At 49.4% G+C, this 18,620-nt stretch overlaps 1 protein-coding gene across 2 annotated transcripts in view; it reads left to right on the forward strand.

Moving 5' to 3' along the window:
* The first annotated feature begins 1,294 nt into the window (after positions 1-1,294).
* RHOT2 (ras homolog family member T2) overlaps positions 1,295-18,620 on the forward strand; it is a 38,446-nt gene continuing 21,120 nt past the window's right edge. For both annotated transcript variants that reach the window (XM_028705894.2, XM_077918401.1), the window contains exons 1-9: positions 1,295-1,436; positions 7,756-7,814; positions 10,893-10,974; positions 14,331-14,374; positions 15,087-15,140; positions 15,761-15,813; positions 16,498-16,606; positions 17,667-17,768; positions 18,238-18,336. In XM_028705894.2, the coding sequence (XP_028561727.2) occupies positions 1,400-1,436; positions 7,756-7,814; positions 10,893-10,974; positions 14,331-14,374; positions 15,087-15,140; positions 15,761-15,813; positions 16,498-16,606; positions 17,667-17,768; positions 18,238-18,336 (639 nt within the window). In that variant the 5' untranslated portion in view covers positions 1,295-1,399. The remainder of the gene's footprint in view (positions 1,437-7,755; positions 7,815-10,892; positions 10,975-14,330; positions 14,375-15,086; positions 15,141-15,760; positions 15,814-16,497; positions 16,607-17,666; positions 17,769-18,237; positions 18,337-18,620) is intronic.

Raw genomic sequence — 18,620 nt, forward strand, 5'->3', positions numbered from 1 at the left:
TAGCAGGATTAGTTTAAATTCAGTTTAAACTTTTAAAACTATAGGGGGAAGGGGAAGTTTGAATAAAAGGGGAAATGAGAATATGCAGTTTTAATGGATAAACAAATGAAACCATGGGAGGAGGGCAAGAGAAGTCAATGATTGAATATTCAGTGATATTCAGTGAGAGGGGAATTGTAATGAAAACTATAAAAAAATATGTAAAAAAAAGGGGGCGGGAATAAAAATTATAAAATAAAAAACCCTACACATCCATTATATGATATAGTGGCTAACATGTTGACTTTAGACCAAGAAGACTCGTGTACAAATCCCTGTTCAGATGATCTGGGTCAGCCAGTGCCACCCCCCAACATAAACGTCGTTTAGTCGTGTCCGACTCTTCGTGACCCCATGGGTCACGCCTGTCTTCCACTGCCTCCCGCAGTTTGGTCAAACTCATGCTGGTAGCTTCGATACCACTGTCCAACCATCTTGTCCTCTGTCGTCCCCTTCTCCTTGTGCCCTCAGTCTTTCCCAGCATCAGGGTCTTTTCCAGGGAGTCTTCTCTTCTCATGAGGTGGCCAAAGTATTGGAGCCTCAGCTTCAGGATCTGTCCTTTCAGTGAGCACTCAGGGCTGATTTCCTTAAGAATGGATAGGTTTGATCTTCTTGCAGTCCATGGGACTCTCAAGAGTCTCCTCCAGCACCATAATTCAAAAGCATCAATTCTTCGGCGATCAGCCTTCTTGATGGTCCAGCTCTCACTTCCATATATCACTACTGGGAAAACCATACACACATGCATATTTGAGTTCCCTCCATCATCATCATCATCATTTATTTATTTACCCTCTTTTCTCTGTCAGGGTTCAAGGCAGATAAAAATAAGAACTGCTAAAATCTGGCGACATGCCAAGATAATGCCTGCCTCCTCATTCTGTAAACATCTTTACCAGAATGTTTACAAAAATGCTGAATCTCACACCTGTGCTTAGTTGATTGGCAGAATATATCACGTTATTCAATAATCCTAGCACATTAAACACACAATATTACTACAGCTGCCGCTCTCCAAACGCCGATTACCTGCGCAGGCGGTATTACCACTGGGATTCGGGGCTGAATCCCAGCAGGCTCCGTGGCCTCTAGGTGGCGCTACGCTCCCGCCCACCTGCAGCCTTCACACTAGTCCAGTTCGCTCGTCAAGAGCAAGAGGCGCTGCACTTTGCCCGCCGGCCGAGAGGTGCCGCTGCTGTCACTGACGCCCTTCTGTCCTGGCGGCTCTATGGTCGCAAACGGAAGGAAGCCGGAACCGGAAGTGGGAGAGGAGGCGGCGGGCTGGGAAGCCGCTGCTGTCCTGTGGGTGGGGCGCTGTCAGGAGGCGGGGAGCGTCGTGGTGGCTCCTGAAGCGACGGCGATGAGGCGGGATGTGCGCATCCTCCTGCTGGGGGAGGGTAAGCAATGGGGAAGCCCCCCCTCCCCATGGCTGGAGGAGGTGCAGTGAAATGAGGGGTGGATTTAGGGGAGGGGGTCAAAGGTCATGGAGGTTGCAGGTGAGGGGGGGTCAGAGGTCGGGGAGGGTGGAGTTGGGGAGGGGGTCAGAGGTCATGGGGTAGTCTCTGAGGGTTGCAACTGGGGGATATGGATGCCTGAGATGGATTTATAATGCTGGAAGGCAGGTTTTCAGAATGGGGGGGGGGGGGCGAGCCTTTTAGAGGCAGTTTTGACAGAAGCGGAGGGAATGAAAGCTGGTAGACGAAACATGGGGGGAACACAATCCCAAGTGCCCCCCAGGCGCCCTTTGCTTTCGCTGAAACAGTCTGACATTTTGGAACAACCCTAAGGGTTCAGCTTGGAGAAAAGGAGAATTATCATCATCACCATCATCATCATAAATAGGTTATTCAGATTACAAAATAATAACTAAGGGTTATCAATACCATACTGTTGCGTGCATCTATATACATCTGACATATTGGTCTCTGGCTTTTGAGAACTCAAGCCCTGGTGGGTTTGTTGTTAAGATGCTTTCGGGCTCTTGGGTAATATTTAATCTTTTGCCGAAATCCGTTGGCAATCGAAACTGTAGGCAGATTGGGAAATACGTGGAAAGCAGCTTAAAATAAAGTCAACAGCACTATATTGTATTTTTGGATACATACACAGAATGCAAATATTTTAAATAGAATGTTTTAAGAGACCGCAAAGTGCAGAAATTAACAAGCTCAGCTGCAGTCCTTTCCCAATGACTGGGGGGGGGGGGGAACCAGTGGGATATTGGTAAAGATTTAACAGCAATTGCTGTTTATGGAAATTCTGAATGAAAATTAAAAGGGCAAATCTTGTGGGGTGGATCATAGCTGGGAGGAGTATGAAAGGATCAGAAGGAAGCAGCCTGTGACTTCATCTAAAGTCTCAGTCACCAGCATTGTTTCAGGAAAAAGTATAGGCTTGGAGAAAGGAGTTTGCAGCTGCTTTGCTGCTCCCTGTCATGTTTTGCTCCTGGTCCACGCTGGGTTTACTGTGTCGTTCAAACCAGGACTTGTGGTTAATCTCTTGCCTCACTAGGTTGGCTTTAGCTCAGGTTAATGAGGAGAGAGCTTAACCATGATTGTTGGTTCTCCATCTTCCCTGGCTATTGGCCATGCTTGCTGGGGGCTGGAGTCCAGTGATGTCTGGAAAGCCACAGGTTCTCCACCCTTGGTCTAACCTACTATGTTTGAATGATGGTGGCCCCTTTAATACTGCAGTCCATCGTTTGATGAGCATCATGTTCAAGTTGAGAGGCACTGTTACCAACTCAGTGACAGAGGGCGGATTTTGCATCCACCCCTAGTTAAAAAGAGGAGGTGGTTGCTGATGAGAGAGAAAGGCTGCTCTCTGTCTGCCAGCTGATGGTGGTCAGAGTTCATAATCGTGGGCTAGATGGCCACACAGTCTGACCCGAAATATGGCAACTTCCTAAGTTCCTATAACATGTGTGAGTGACCTAAGTATGTATGCCCAACTGTTGAGGTGGAATATAACTTGGTCTCAGAAGTAGAACTGAGCTTGCCTTTGTTGCAAGCTGGTGAAGTCCACATGAGGGGCAACCTTGTCTCTGGAGAGTCTCATGTGGCTGTAGACCATATAGGCAGCACCTTTCCACAAATCACAACTGGGGAATGTGTGGCCCTCCAGCTGTTATTGGGCCACAACGTCCGTCGTCTTTAACTATTGGCCAGAGCAGATGTGAGTGTGTTATATTAGCAGTATAAACTCTGTTAACTCCACAGAGCACATGAAAGGCAACATGTTCTCCATCTCTGGCCTAAATGTAAAGAAAGCTCTTTGCAGTTCCAAAAGTGTGTGTGACTGTCCACTGCATGTCAGTGTCCTCGTTTTGCTCTATCCTTCTTTGCTATTCTTCCCTTTGGGATTTTTTGGCAGTAGATTTTATTTTTTTGGAGAGAATAGCCCTCAGGCATTGGAACAGAGTCACTCTGCCGCTGGGCCTCAGTGTCTTCCTTGCATCCAGCCATCCCCGAATGTTTTTTTTCACCCCAGAGAGTCATTGTGGGCTTTGTTATTGCCTTAAGGAAGTCCCTTACCCAAAGTATTTATGTAATCAGAAAAAGGGGGTGGGGGAAGCAAAGGGTTAGATTCATTTTTTCCTAAATTTAATGGGAGAATTTTCCCACTCTCAATTTTTGTATGCATTAAGATGTTTTAGCCTGGATAATGTAGAGCTCAGAATTTGGGTTGAATTTGCTAGAGTCCAAGCATTCTTACACAGAAACTATTTGGTGTATTCTGGTGGTATTGGTTTTCCTGCAGCCCACAAATTAAAGTATTAGAAGAGTCTTTACGGATCAGATCAAATTCCACCAAGTCCAGCATTTTGTTTCAGGATGCCATCTAGCAGCCTACAGAAGCTCACAGGAAGAGGGCATGATGGTACTGATGGTTGCCCGCTTTATTATCCTTTCTCAGTCGGTTTAAGACATGTTTATTCTCTCAGCCATTTTTAAGAGATTGCCCTTTAAAACACCCTCCTTGTTTGTTTCTGTCTCTTTCTGGTGCCCCCTTTCCATTTCCCCCCCTTTTGCCACCCCCATGAAATTAGGCCAAAAGCCACAGCTTGCCCATCTCTAGTTTAAACATTGAAGTTGCAAGGGAAGGATGAAGGCCTTCTTTTCAATTTTGCCTCACTATCTTGTCCCAATCCCCCCCCCCACTTTTATTTATTATTACATTTATCCCACCTTTTCTCCAAGGAGCTCAAGGTGGGGTACACGCTTCTCCACCTCTGCATTTTATCCTCACAACAACCCTGTGAGGTAGGTTTGGTTGAAAGGTAGTGACTGGCTCAAGATGGGATTCAGGGCTCGGTGGGGATTTGAACCCTGGTCTGCCAAGTCATAGTTGGACACTCTAACCACTATGCCACACAGACTTGCAAGTTTTACAGAGGGATGACAATAATGGGATATAAAACAAACAGGCAAGGTGATTGAGCGGGTGGTCGCTGAACAACCCCATGCCTGGAGGATGCGGTCCACTTGGATCCCTTCCAGTCGGGATTCAGGCCTCATCATGGGACTGAAACTGCTTTGGTTGTGCTTGTCGATGATGTCCGGTGGGACAGGGACTGAGGTGAAAGCTGTTTCCTGGTCCTGCTGGATCTCTCAGTGGCCTTTGACACCATTGATCATGACATCCTTCTGGACCGTCTATAGGAGTTGGGAGCACTGTTATACAGTGGTTCCGCTCCTTCCTCCTGGGTCATGTCCAGAAAGTGGTGTTGGGGGATAAGTGTTCCGACCCCTGGGCTCTCACTTGTGGGGTGCCTCAGGGCTCCGTCCTCTCCCCCATGCTTTTTAATATCAATATAAAGCTGCTGGGAGAAATCATCGGGGGGTTGGGCTGGGCATTCACCAGTATGCGGATGACCCAGAAACTACAACTAATCCAGAATGTGGCAGCGAGATTGGTGACATGGAGTGGCCGCCGAGACCATATGACACCAGTCCTAAAGGTTCTTCACTAGCTCCCATTACATTTTTGAGCACAATTCAAAGTGTTGGTGCTGACCTTTAAAGCCCTAAATGGCCTTGGCCCAATATACCTGAAGGAGCGTCTTCACCCCCACTGCTCAGCCCTTACACTGAGGTCCAGCTCCGAGGGCCTTCTGGCGGTTCCCTCACTGCAAGAAGTGAGGTTACAGGGAACCAGACAGAGGGCCTTCTCCCTCCTTTCAGTTGTCAAGGAAATAAACAACTATCTGACTTTTAGAAGACATCTGAAGGCAGCCCTGTTTAAGGAAGTTTTTAATGTTTGATGTTTTAATATGTTCTGATATATGCTGTGAGCAGCCCAGAGTGGCTGGGGAAACCTATCCAGACAGGTGGGGTATATATAATAAAATTATTATTATTATTTGTAGGTTGGTCACCCAATGTTGTAAGGTGCAAATGAGAAGGAGGAACTCTAGTCAGGGTCTCCCTTCTCAAGTTAACTGTGTCTTGGAAAACAGCATTAGGAGCTGCCATGGTCTCTCTGGGAGCATACAGCTAAAACAAACTGAATTTTTCCTATTTGTGTGGGCTGCAAACAACATTTTCAAATATTAATAACTTTAAAAAGCTTCCTCTTTGCTGAGAGTAGTTACTATTCTAAATCTTGGCTCGGGGCACTGTGTATAATTAATTATCTGAGTTTTTTCTGAAATATATATGTGTGTATAGGAGGCAATTTATTGGGGGCTTTGTGGATTTAAACCTGAAATAGCAGATTCACTAACAGATAACTGTCTATGCTTTGGGGATGAAGGATTGGGAGGTAACCCTAACCCCCTGCACCCCAGTGTCTTTTCTTATGTCCTGTTGGTGCTATCCCTTGACTCTTAACCGGACTCTTGCAGTTTCTTGTCTGCTTTAATCTTCAACTACTGGCTTATGCATACTCCTGGCTTGTAACCGAGTCCACAAAAGTTACTAGCCAGATACCTTAGCCAGGCCTTGCATCTATGTTAGTAATTTTTTTAAAAATGACAATTTCCTATTCCTAGGTGACAGTTGTATTCTTTACTGGCTTTTACCCTCTCACCAGCTGGCACAAGGCTTTCTCCTTTCCCTCTGTCTCCCTTTCCCTTCTGTTGCATGCCTTTTCTTTTTAAGGGTGAGCCTGTAAGCAGGAACTAGCGTTTTTTCTATTTCTGCTCAGCGTCTTCTGCAATTGAGTGTCTTTGGGGAAGGGTTGTAGCTCAGGGCCAAGAATCTGCTTTGCATGGAGGAGGTCCCACGTTCAATCCACAGGTAGGGCTGGGAATGTCTCCTGCCTGGAACCCCAAAGAGATGCTGCCAGTCAATTTAGAAAGTACTGAACTAAACGGACCAATCACTGCCTGGCAATTTCTGCTGATCCTCTTATTTGAGCCAGTGTGGTGTTGTGATTAGATGTTAGACTAGGAACTGGGAGACCGGGGTTCAAATCTCTGCTCAACTGTGAAGCTTACTGGGTGACTTTGGGCCAGGCACAGTCCCTCAGCCCAATTTACCTCACAGGGTTGTTGTGGAGATACAGGGGGATAAGGAAATGTATATCACCTTGAGCTTCTTGGAGGAAAGGTGGGAGATAAATGTGATAAATAACAAGCAATGTTGATGAACTGATGGCACATGGCTGTCCTGTTATTGGGTGGGGGAGTGGGCAGATGGGACGGGACAGGCTCTGAGGCCATTTTGGCCAAGCCATGCCCCTCTATTTTACACCTTATATGAGTCAGGTGCACGACAGGTAAGGAGCTGACTCATCTGAAATCATATTTGCAGAGGCACCAACCATGAGCTGGTTGTCAGGTCTTGCAAAGCATGTGCATGGAGCTTCTTGAGATCCAACAATCAGCTGTCAAGTCTGTGCAAAGTGGGTGGAAGGGATTGTCACCTGGTGTCACTATGACACCAGAGAAATCACAAATCCACTTCTCTGTGAAAGAGAGAACAAGCTCTCCAAGTTTGCACCATTAAAATAAACAAATCTTTACTTGTGTCATTTGCATGTCTGCCTTTTCTCCAGAGAGCCCAAGTGTGACATATGAAAGGGGCTGCTCCATGTTTATCCTCTCAAAATCCCTGTGATAGTGTTGAACAATATCTGGAGGGCCACAGGTTCTCCATCTCTGGCCTAGATGTCACTCTGTCATCTCAGCTCTGCTGTATCTAACCATGGACCCGCCATGTCTCTGTCATACAGAAGTTGGTTTCCTTGATTCAGCTCAGGAAATGTTTGTGCAGAAGCAGTATCCCCTAGCTGCAAATATGCGCCCAACCCCAGTGAAATTGTCAGATTTGTCTTTTGATATGAATGGGGATGCCATCACCCACCCAGTTCCTCTAGTCATTGACAGAACCAAAACTGGGGACGGTGCATTCTGTCTGTTGGATACCTGTCTCTCAGGTGACCTGCAAAGCTGTAAGCTTTTTTGAAGTGATGCACATCTGTCCCCAACATAATCATCCGCATTTCAGAGATCCAGTGTGCTATAGTGGATAGATGGTTGGATTTGGGCCAGAGATCACTGGATGGCCTTCTGCAAGGGTTTGTGCACTCTCTCTCTCCCTCCCTCTCTCAAAATTAACATGCACAGCTGTTGAGAAGATAAAATGGAATAACCACCATGTTGCTCACTACTACATTCCTTAACTTGGTAAGAGTTCCTGTAATGATCTTCTTGTTTCTTCTTCTCTCCACCCCACCTCTCTCCCTCCCTCCTTCCTTCCTTCCCTCTCATAGCCCAGGTGGGGAAGACCTCCTTGATCATGGCCCTGGTAGGCGAGGAGTTCCCTGAAGAGGTGAGTGGAAGATGGTTTTCTTTCATGTTGGTGTGTAAAAAAATCATAGACTCATCATAGACCTGCAGCCAAGAGATTTGGCTGATAATATCAACTCAGCATGTGAATTTACACCATCGCCTGCCTGCTGTGTGGCTGCCTTGGTGCTCTCTGCTCCTTTGCTCAAAGTCCACAAAACTCCCTTGCCAGACCACTCCCTGCCTGCCTATTAGCCAGCCAAGTGGCATTCTGCCCTTGAGATATCAGAAGTCCCCCCCCCCCCCGGCCTCTTTTCTTTCTTGGACTTTTCTCCTGCCTTCTGGTCTCATCCTTCTCCTACAGCAGATGGGGAACCTGTGGCCCTCTAGCTGCTGTGACCTGCAACTCCCATCATCCCTGACTGCTGGCCATGCTGCCTGGGGCCTGTGAAGTCCCCAAACCTGCAAGGGGCCACAGGTTCCCCACCCCAGGTCCGACAGGTTTTCACTTTGAAGTCCCGCTACCTGCACTGCCTTCTTCCCTTCTCTTTCTAAGCCAGGAATCCACAGATTTGGTTAAGTCTATGAGGACATAAAAAGAACCCTTCTGTGTCAGGCCTGAGGCCCTATCTGGTCCAGCTTCCTGTTCTCATAGTGTCCAACCAAATGCCCCAATGCAAAGCAGGACCTGAGCACAACAGCGCTCTCACCAGTTGTGATTCCCAGCAGATGGTGTTTAGAAGCATACTGCCTTCCACAGTGAAGGGAGAACCATTGGCAAGTAGCCACCGAGAGCCTCATTCTCTATGAATTTGCCTAATTCTCCTTTAAAGCCATTCAGTTTTTTTTGCCATCATGACACCTCGGGGTTCCCTCCTTCTTGCTTAGGCACATGCAAAGTGGGATGCAAAGGAATAAGCCCTTGCCCTCCTTGCAAGCTTGGAAGTTGGGGAGGTTCCTTCTTTGCACTTGTGCTGCAAATCCCTCTGGAGCTCTGTGTGATGTCAGCGATGAGAGAGAGACACACACTTGGCAAGGACCCGTTTGGGCTACTTACTAAGGCCTGTGATAGGCCCTCTTCCCATAATCGCCATCCCTTATGCAAACGTTTATGCAACTGATCCTGCCATGGTCCCTTGTGAAGTTTTTCTCCCATGCAAACAACAAAAGCAAAACAGCACTTTGATTCCTCCATAAAAGCTGCATGGTTTCACACCTTTTGCTCTGAGCAGTTTTAATTGTTAACATCTTTCATGGCACTGGAGCAGCTCAGTCAGTGGCTATGAGCAGCTTGCAAGAAATGGCAAGCAGTGCTCTGGTGTGTACATGAGAGTTGGAAGGAATCATTCTTTTCCCGTACTCCACTTCAAGCCAGAGCCATCTTCGGTAGCCTAGTGACAGAGCACCTGGTTTGCATGCAGGAGGTTCCAGGTTCAATCCCTGGAATCTCCAAGCAGCACTGGGAATGCCCCACATCCCTGATCCTGGAGATCCACCGCAAACTTGTGGGGACAGTACTGAACTTGATGGACCAATGGCCTGACTCTGTATAAGGCAGCTTCTTAAGTTACTAAGCGCAGAATCTGGGGGGAAGGGCCATAACTCCATGGTGGAACCTCCGCTTTGCTTGTAGAAGGTCCCAGGTTCAATCCCCAGCAGCTCCAGATAGGGCTGGGAATGTCCTGCATCTCAAATCCTGGAGAGCCACTGCCAGTCAGTGTAAACAGTACTGAATGAGATGGGTCAATGGTCTACAGCAGTTTCCTACATCACTAACACAGGCTTGTAAATTAGCCTGCTAAGGAGGAGGAAGCTGGCAGGCAATGCCTCTCCCTGGATTGGTTGTAAGGATAAAGGCAGGTCCCATGGGGGCTTGCTGAGAGCAGACTGAGGCTGGTGGGACAGCGCCCACCTAATGGACCCTGCTCCCTGCTGGATGGACTTCTGGTCTGATCCAATGAGGCTGTTCTTATGCTGTGTTTTTATTATTATCATTTCTCCATTGATTTGATTTGATATCTGCCCTTCCTCATAAAGTCTCAGGGCAGGTTATGAGAATGTGAAAATTCAATATGGAAAAAAACACTGCTTCAGCTGCTGGTTCCTTCTCTCCTTTCCAGCATCTGGCCAGGACGGTTCCTCTAGAGCGGTTACTGCTGCGGACGTCTATGCAACGCCCCCAGCATTGCCCATCTGTTCGAAAGCTCTCAAGAACAGCCACCCTCCCTGCCATTTGCCTCATGTTCTGGGAAGGGCTGTCTTGATTAACTCTGGTGGCCGCACTTCCCCTCTGCTTCCCAGCCTCTGATCGGCAGCAGGCAGATGGCATTGGTGCCTGCCCCCCTGTTGACCCCTCTGACCCTTGCGCCACTGGTGCAGTAAGTCTCCTAATCAGGTGCTGGGATCATTCTAAATACCATTCCCACATTTCTGCTCCAGCCCCAGGCAAGTGGCTTAATGCTACCCCAGCCCCAATCCCCAGGACGCTGTCAGGTCAGTGGATCAGGTCACTGCTTGCCGAGACTTAAGGGGCTGCAGGAGTGCTTGAAAGGGGATTTGCAGGGAAGCAGTTCAGTGCCATTTCTCAGGAGGGGTGAGTGGGCTGTGCCTATTCCATGCTTCTGCTTTCACACTGTGCAGGCCTGAAATGTGTAGTTCGTTCTAAAATTCTGTTTTCATCTAATCCACCTACACAAGGGAGCTTCTCTCTCTAAACTCTGGGCATCTGGGGCACTGCCATCCTCCCCCCCCCCCATTGGCAATGGAAATATCTGTTCTTCATCAGTTCTCAGCACACTGAGAATGTGCCCTGCTTACAACTGCAAGATAGACCCGCTTATATTAACAGTGTAGCATTGGAAGAGCTTGGCTGCTGGATCAGGCCAAAGGCCCCTCTAGTCCTCCAGCAACCTGTTCTCACAGTGGCCAGTCAGATGCCCCAATGGGAAACCTGCAGGCAAGACTGAGAGCAGCTGTACTCTCCCCTCTTGAGAGCCTCAGCAACTGGTATTCAGAGACATACTGTATCCGACATTAGAAGTTGTGTGTGGCCAAATCCACGAAGGATAAGGCTGTCTTGGGCACAATGTGGAAATGATCATCTCCCTTTCCCCCCTCCCAGGTGCCGTCTCGTGCAGAAGAGATCACAATTCCGGCAGATGTCACACCTGAGAAAGTCCCCACCCACATTGTGGACTACTCAGGTAGGCACCCACCCCCCAATGGATTTAAAAGGGCTCATCCGGGAGGAATGGCACAATATGAACTGAATAAGTAATAATAAAACAATAGATAAAAGTCACATAAGGCAGTCCAAGATAGCGGCTGTCACCATGTCTTGTGGTAGCAAATTCTGTTTATAAAACTCTGCCTGGCACAGAGAAAGCAGATAGGGCGGTGTTAGAGTGGTGTTTTTCTCCCTTTCTGATAACACTAGGAGTTGGGGGGCATCAGTGAAATTGAATGTGGGAAGATTCAGAACAGGCAAAATAAAGTACTTTCACACCCAGCATATAGTTGAACTTTGAGACCCCTGATGGGGCACTTCTGCTGGTTCCCTACGCTCTGGAAGTTCGGTTGGTCTTCACCAGGGATTGAGTCTCTAGTTTGGCAGGTCCTGCCCCATGGAACTCCCAGGCCTTTATTACTTTTTCCCTCTTTAACCAACTAGCCTCTATTGCTATGTTCTATGTCTTTAATTATGTTTTGCAGATATCTATTGATTTATTGTATATACAGTGGTGCCTTGCAAGACGAAATTAATTCGTTCCGCAAGTCTCTTCGTCTTGCGGTTTTTTCGTCTTGCGATGCACGGTTTCCCATAGGAATGCATTGAAGCGTTCCGAAGCGGGGTGGCTGGGGCAGGTGTTCCCGCCCCCGCCCGGCTTCGCAGCAGCGCTACGAAGCCCGGCGGCTGGGGCAGGTGTTTCCCATAGGAATGCTGGGGGTGGGAAGAAAAGCCCTTGTCCCCCCCCCCAGCCTTCAGAAGAGGTCCCCGGACCTCTTCTGAAGGCTGGGGGGGGGGGGACAAGGGCTTTTCTTCCCACCCCCAGCATTTTAAAAAACCCTGGGACAGCGGAGGACTTCTCCGCTGTCCGGGCGATCTTAAAATGCTGGCGGGCGGCATTTTAAAATCGCCCCGGGACAGCGGAGGACTTCTCCGCTGTCCGGGGCGATTTAAAAGCCCCTGGGAAGGCAGGCAGGGGGGACAAAGACTTTCGCCCCCCGCCCGCCTTCAGAAGGTGTTCCCGCCCCCCCCCCGGCCCGGCTTCGCAGCAGCGCTACGAAGCCCGGCGGCTGGGGCAGGTGTTCCCGCCCCCTCCCCCGCTTCAGAGCAGCGTTCCGAAGCGGGGTGGCTGGGGCAGGTGTTCCCGCCCCCCGCCCGGCTTCGCAGCAGCGCTACGAAGCCCGGCGGCTGGGGCAAGTGTTCCCGCCCCCTCCCCCGCTTCGGAGCAGCGTTCCGAAGTGGGGTGGCTGGGGCAGGTGTTCCCGCCCCCCGCCCGGCTTCGCAGCGGGCGGCATTTTAAAATCGCCCCGGGACAGCGGAGGACTTCTCCGCTGTCCGGGGCGATTTAAAAGCCCCTGGGAAGACAGGCAGGGGGGACAAAGACTTTCGCCCCCCGCCCGCCTTCAGAAGGTGTTCCCGTCCCCCCCCCCGGCCCGGCTTCGCAGCAGCGCTATGAAGCCCGGCGGCTGGGGCAGGTGTTCCCGTCCCCCACCCGGCTTCGCAGCAGCGCTACGAAGCCCGGCGGCTGGGGCAGGTGTTCCCGCCCCCCCACCCCGCTTCGGAGCAGCGTTCCGAAGCGGGGTGGCTGGGGCAGGTGTTCCCGCCCCCCGCCCGGCTTCGCAGCAGCGCTACGAAGCCCGGCGGCTGGGGCAGGTGTTTCCGCTCCCCCCCCCCCCGCTTCGGAGCAGCGTTCCGAAGCGGGGTGGCTGGGGCAGGTGTTCCCGCCCCCCGCCCGGCTTCGCAGCAGCGCTACGAAGCCCGGCGGCTGGGGCAAGTGTTCCCGCCCCCCCACCCCGCTTCGGAGCAGCGTTCCGAAGCGGGGTGGCTGGGGCAGGTGTTCCCGCCCCCCGCCCGGCTTCGCAGCAGCGCTACGAAGCCCGGCGGCTGGGGCAGGTATTCCCGCCCCCCGCCCGGCTTCGCAGCAGCGCTACGAAGCCCGGCGGCTGGGGCAGGTGTTCCCGCCCCCCCACCCCGCTTCGGAGCAGCGTTCCGAAGCGGGGTGGCTGGGGCAGGTGTTCCCGCCCCCCGCCCGGCTTCGCAGCAGCGCTACGAAGCCCGGCGGCTGGGGCAGGTGTTCCCGCCCCCCCCCCACCCCGCTTCGGAGCAGCGTTCCGAAGCGGGGTGGCTGGGGCAGGTGTTCCCGCCCCCCGCCCGGCTTCGCAGCAGCGCTACGAAGCCCAGCGGCTGGGGCAGGTGTTCCCGCCCCCCCACCCCGCTTCGGAGCACCGGGAGAAGCGATCTCCCCGCAGCCCCTTGCTTCAAAAGAGGTCCGGGGGCAGACCTCTTTTGAAGCAAGGGGCGGTGGGGAGAAGCGATCTCCCCGCCGCCCCTTGCTTCAAAAGAGAAGACCCGCTGTCCCCGGGGCAAGCTTCGTTTTGCGAAGCAAGCCCATAGGGAAATTCGTCTTGCGAGGCAACTCGAAAACGAAAAAACCTTTCGTTTTGCGAGTTTTTCGTCTCGCGAGGCGTTCGTCTTGCGGGGTACCACTGTATGTTGTAAGCTGCCTTGATATATGTTATGAAAGTGCAGATCATAAATATTCGAATGGCTAAATAAATAAATAAATAAGCCAAAGAAGCAGAAGTCCCAGCAAAGGAAGAATGGATACAAAAACTTACGGAATATGCAGAAATGGTGAAACTTACCGGAAGAATAAGAATTCAAGATAACAAACTTTGTATAAAAGAATGGAAATGGTTTATTGAATATTTACAGATAAATTGTAAACAGATAAGAGCATTGGTGAGATTATTGTAATAACCTGCAGTTTTATAAGAGTATATATTTAAAGTAGACGGATAAATGAGCAAATTACGTTAATTTGGATATGCAGAAGATATAAGGAACCACAGAAAGAGGGGGAAGGAAGTCAAGTTTTGAAACGTTAAAATGATTGTAAAATTGGTGAAATGTATAAACCTGAAAAGCATAAATAAAATTTAAAAATAAATAAATTAGCAAGCAAACAAGCAAGCAAGCTAGTGATGGCCACCAGTTTGGATGACTTTGTAAGGGGATTAGACAGATTCATAGAGGACAAGGCTATGAGTTGCTACTAGCCAGAATGGCTAGGTTCTCCCTCTGCTGTTGGAGGCAGTAAGTCTCTGGACACCAGTTGTTGGGAATCACAAGTGGAGAGAGTTCTTGCTGCTGTGCTCAAGTCATACTTGAGCATCTGGTTGTCCACAGGATGCTGGTGTCTGGATGGGCCACTGGCCTGAAATAACAAGGCTTTTCTTTCGTTCTTCACATTCCGGCCACATCCCTGAGTGTCTTTTTAGGGCACAGTAAAGATCCCCGACAGCAATGTACAGCCTTTCCTTTGCCTTTCAGAATCGGAGCAGACGGACGAGGAGCTCCAAGAGGAGATTGCCAAGGTGAGCAAGGAAAACTTTGGATGCAGGGGAGGCTTGTTGTAGCAGCTCCACCAGCCTCTTCCCTACAGCCTGTGCTCTGAATTTTGCTCTTCAGGCTCATCTTGAGCCCACCACTTTCCCTGTTAACTCTGCAAGAATCCCAAATAGTCGAATTTGGAGATTAGCGTCATCAGTTTTGTTAACCGTTTGCCTAACCCTTTGGTTGCTTGTAAACTGCTATATGCCATCTCCTTCCTCTCCTGACCCCCCACAATGGTGTGTGTGTGTGTGTGTGTGTGTGTGTGTGTGTGTGTAGGTACATACATACATATGTACATACTGGGGGCTTAGAGCTGCCATGCTGAATCCCATCCGAATCCCCCTAAATTGGGGGATTAAGTGATAAGCTCACTTCCCCAAAGGGCAAGTGATCCTGCCATCTGCTTTTTCCTAAAAGCCATTTGCGTTGGCACTGTCTGAGCTGAGCTGGTGGTCGGATTTGAGCAGAGCATGGGGAGCCCAGCAGGCAGATGTCCTCCTTGAGCAGGGAGGCTCAGATGTTGGGACTTTTGTTACTGAAAAGTGAGGGCTTTTCTAACCCTCTTGGTGGTTTTGAGATGCCACCTCTCAGTTGGCAGCCTGGCATATTGGTTCATGCAATGGGCAGAATCAAGCAGTAAAAAAAAATTCCTGGACATGAGCTACCTTGTTTTACCTTTTTGCTCCTTTGCAGGCAAATGTGGTCTGCATGGTGTACGATGTCACGGAGGAATCCACCATTGACAAGGTAAGGGCTGGGATTTCCTGCCCCTCTTTCACAAGGGCCTGGCAAAAGTGCAGCTGTGCTTCTGCCTGACGCTCTGCTGATTATCACCATTGCACACAGCAGTCTGAGGGGTGGCAAGACATAATGAACTTCGATCCATTCACAGATTATGGGGTTATCACTGGCTCCTAGTCATAAGGGCTCTATATGCTGCTTACAGAATAGGAGGCCGTATGCCTCTCAATACCAGCTACTGGGTATTGCAGTTGGGAGACAGCTGTGGCCTTCATTGTGCCTGTGAGCTTCCCAGGGGCAGGAAATGGGATACTGGGCCAGGAAGGCCTTTGCTCTGCTCCAACAGGACTATTCTTACATTCTTGACTGGCATTGACTCTGTTGGGCATCTTCTTGAGGTGCACCTATTCTCTTATCATGCTCACAGTGGCCTGGATCGCATGGGTTGATTGACAGGGGCAGGTCTGGCATTTTTTTACAGGGCCGAACTGCGTAGCATTTAGGTGCCTGCCAACCTGTTAATCCCATGGGACCCTGCCATGCCCAAGATTCTCTTTCTGTGGCTGCATTGCTGTTAGTTTCCCACTTCACTTACTTGCTTTTTCCTTCTGTTTCCCCCCACCTAGATTCGGACAAAATGGATCCCAATGGTGAATGGTGGAGCTGAAAAATGTTCCAGGTAGTGTATCACCCAACAAGATGGGATGCTACATTTTGCCCATGTCTGGGTCTCAGTTGCTGCCCCTGTTTTTAAAGCAGGGCTGGGGGACCTCGGCCCGCCAGATGTTGCTGAACTACAATTCCTATCAGCCTCAGCCAACATAGCCAATGGCTCTAGATGATGGGAGTTGCAGACTAGCAACATATGGAGGGCCAGAGGTTCCCCACACCTGTTTTAAAGGCTTCAGTTATTCAATGCTGGAAGCAGGCTAAGGTCTGATTCCTGAAAGCAGAAGATGTGGTGGGCAAACTGTTCCTAGATTATACATTTCAGTGAGGAATTCAGAGAGAAATGAAGAAGAAGCAGATCCTGGACCAGGTGTGAAAGACCCAAGTTTTAGGTCCTGCTAACTGAGTAGACCTAGCCTCTTTGCGTCTTCCCTGAGGTTTGGGGCCCCTTAATAACTCTTCTGCCAGGAACAGTTGTCCCCTTCATCTGTTGTCGGTGGAAGCCCCTGCCTAAATTGGACAAAGCAAATTAAGAAATGCAGATCTCCATTTACTTCTCCCCTCCCCTCCAGTTGTTGCATTTGCCTTGACACGCAGACTGCTCCAAACTCTTCAGCCAGTGCTTGTGTGCCCATTCTTGTTTCCGACACCTTTTCTCTCTCCTCACCCCACCCCCTTTCTCCCTCTTTTCTAGGATCCCCATCATCCTTGTAGGAAACAAGTCCGACTTGCAGACTGGGAGCTCCATGGAAACCATCTTGCCCATCATGAACCAGTTCTCGGAAATTGAGACCTGCGTGGAGGTGGGGATCTGCTTGGGCATATGAGGTGGAGCAGGGGGAGAATTCTCTGATTGGCAGCCTCCGTGGTTGTCTCACATCATGGTTTTTCTTTCCCAGCAACCTCTTCCCCCATGCCACCCTGGGCAGTTGTGTATATAAGGCTCACAGCTATGGCCAGAACCATGGCAAAACTGCTGCAGCCAAAGTGAACTGTCTAGTTCACATGTTAACTTTGTCTGTTCATGTGCATACCTTGGGAAATGACTGGGGTCTTTCACATGGCTGGGAAACTTACGACACCAGTCAAACCAGCCCTTATGACTGATCTGATAGTAGAAGGAAGGCCAAACGCAGCCAGTGGATAGAAAGGACTTCCTCACCCTTGCCATGGTCATCAACAGAACTGATTGGCAGAATTGTTATTATTTTATTTATTCATTGAATTTGCATGCCCCACTTCCACTTAAAGCCCGGTAGACACAGACTGAGTTCAGTGGACTCAGGACAGATTTTTTTAAAAATCCTGTACAAATTTAAGAAGAACTTACTGGGTTAGGCCAATGGCTCATCTAGACCAGCTTCCTGTTCTCCCAATGGCCAAGCAGATGTTTGTGGGAAGCCTGAAAGCCTTACCTGTATGAATTTGTCTAGTCTTTTAAAGCTATACAAGACATTGCAGATCTGTCAAGATCTTTGTTTTAAATGTCATGTATGCATTTATTTATATTGCCCATGGAGGTCATCTAAACTACTTGAAGGACTAATGGTCTCTCGCTCCCCCACTGCCACCCCAATGCATTATGGGAATTGTAGTACTCTGATATATGTGACCATAATTGAAAGGGAATGCACAGACAGGTGGTCTTTCCTCTGCTGAGTTACCCTCCAGAGTGGAAATTAAACAGGAAGCTTCCCTGTTTATAACATCATCTAGTCCTGGGCTTCTTCCTCCGTGGCCTGCCTGAAAAAGAGATCTTGAAGCATTTCTTTCCAGCCTGTGCTGTTTGTGTTGGTTCAGCATTCCTTTCTACCTCTCTCAAATTGCCTCTCTCTCCCTCCCCTCCCCTCTTTGTGCTCCAAGTGTTCTGCAAAGAACCTGAAGAACATCTCTGAGCTGTTCTATTACGCCCAGAAGGCTGTTCTGCACCCAACAGCCCCTCTCTACGACCCAGAGGAGAAGCAGGTAGGATACATCGTCTCAGAGCCGCAAATAGGTTTTGTACCCAGAGAGGACCCCAGCTGTCTTCTAAAGTTCTTTAGATTGGAGAGTTCCATCACTTCCAGGCAAATCCTACAATGCCAGCTCAAGCTGCCTTGCAGCTGCACCTTTGAACCACTTTGGCTCAGGAACCTGTGGCCCTCCAGATGTTGCTGGACTACAACTCCCATCATCCCTCACCACTGGCCTTGCTGGCTGGGGCTTATGGGAGCTGTAGTCCAATGACATCTGGACAGATGTGGGTTCTCCATTCCCGATGTAATACTACATTGAACACCAGCCCTCTCTGTTGTTCCTAGATTGCCTGGACAATGGCTTTGATTTTGTCGTCCTTTCTGCCTGTAATCAGGGCATTCTGTGCAATGAAGAGGAGTGGAGAACCAGTGCTTCCTATGGCCTGCTTTTATAAATCGTGTTCTTTTTCTACCACCAGCTGAGGCCAGCATGCGCACGGGCCCTCACTCGGATCTTCAATATGTCTGACCAGGATAACAACCAGATCCTAAGCGATGACGAGCTGAACTATTTCCAGGTATGTTCCCATGTAACAAAACAATGCAGAACATACTTTTGGGTAACTCCATGCAGCTTCTGGTAAATATCAGCTTTCCTCTTTTGCTTTTGCTACCAGTTGCTGGAAACCACAGGAGAGCAGAGTTTTCTTGTGCTCAAGTCCTGCTTGCATCTGAATGGCCACTGTGAGAACAGGATACTGGTTTATGTAGACCATTTAATATAGTTTTTGTGTGTGTGTGTATACAGTTTTTCATCATTAACATCATTCAAACTTAAATTCAGCAATATTTATACAATTGT

The sequence above is a fragment of the Podarcis muralis genome, chromosome 14, assembly GCF_964188315.1.
Source record: "Podarcis muralis chromosome 14, rPodMur119.hap1.1, whole genome shotgun sequence".
Classification (NCBI taxonomy): Eukaryota; Metazoa; Chordata; class Lepidosauria; order Squamata; family Lacertidae; genus Podarcis; species Podarcis muralis.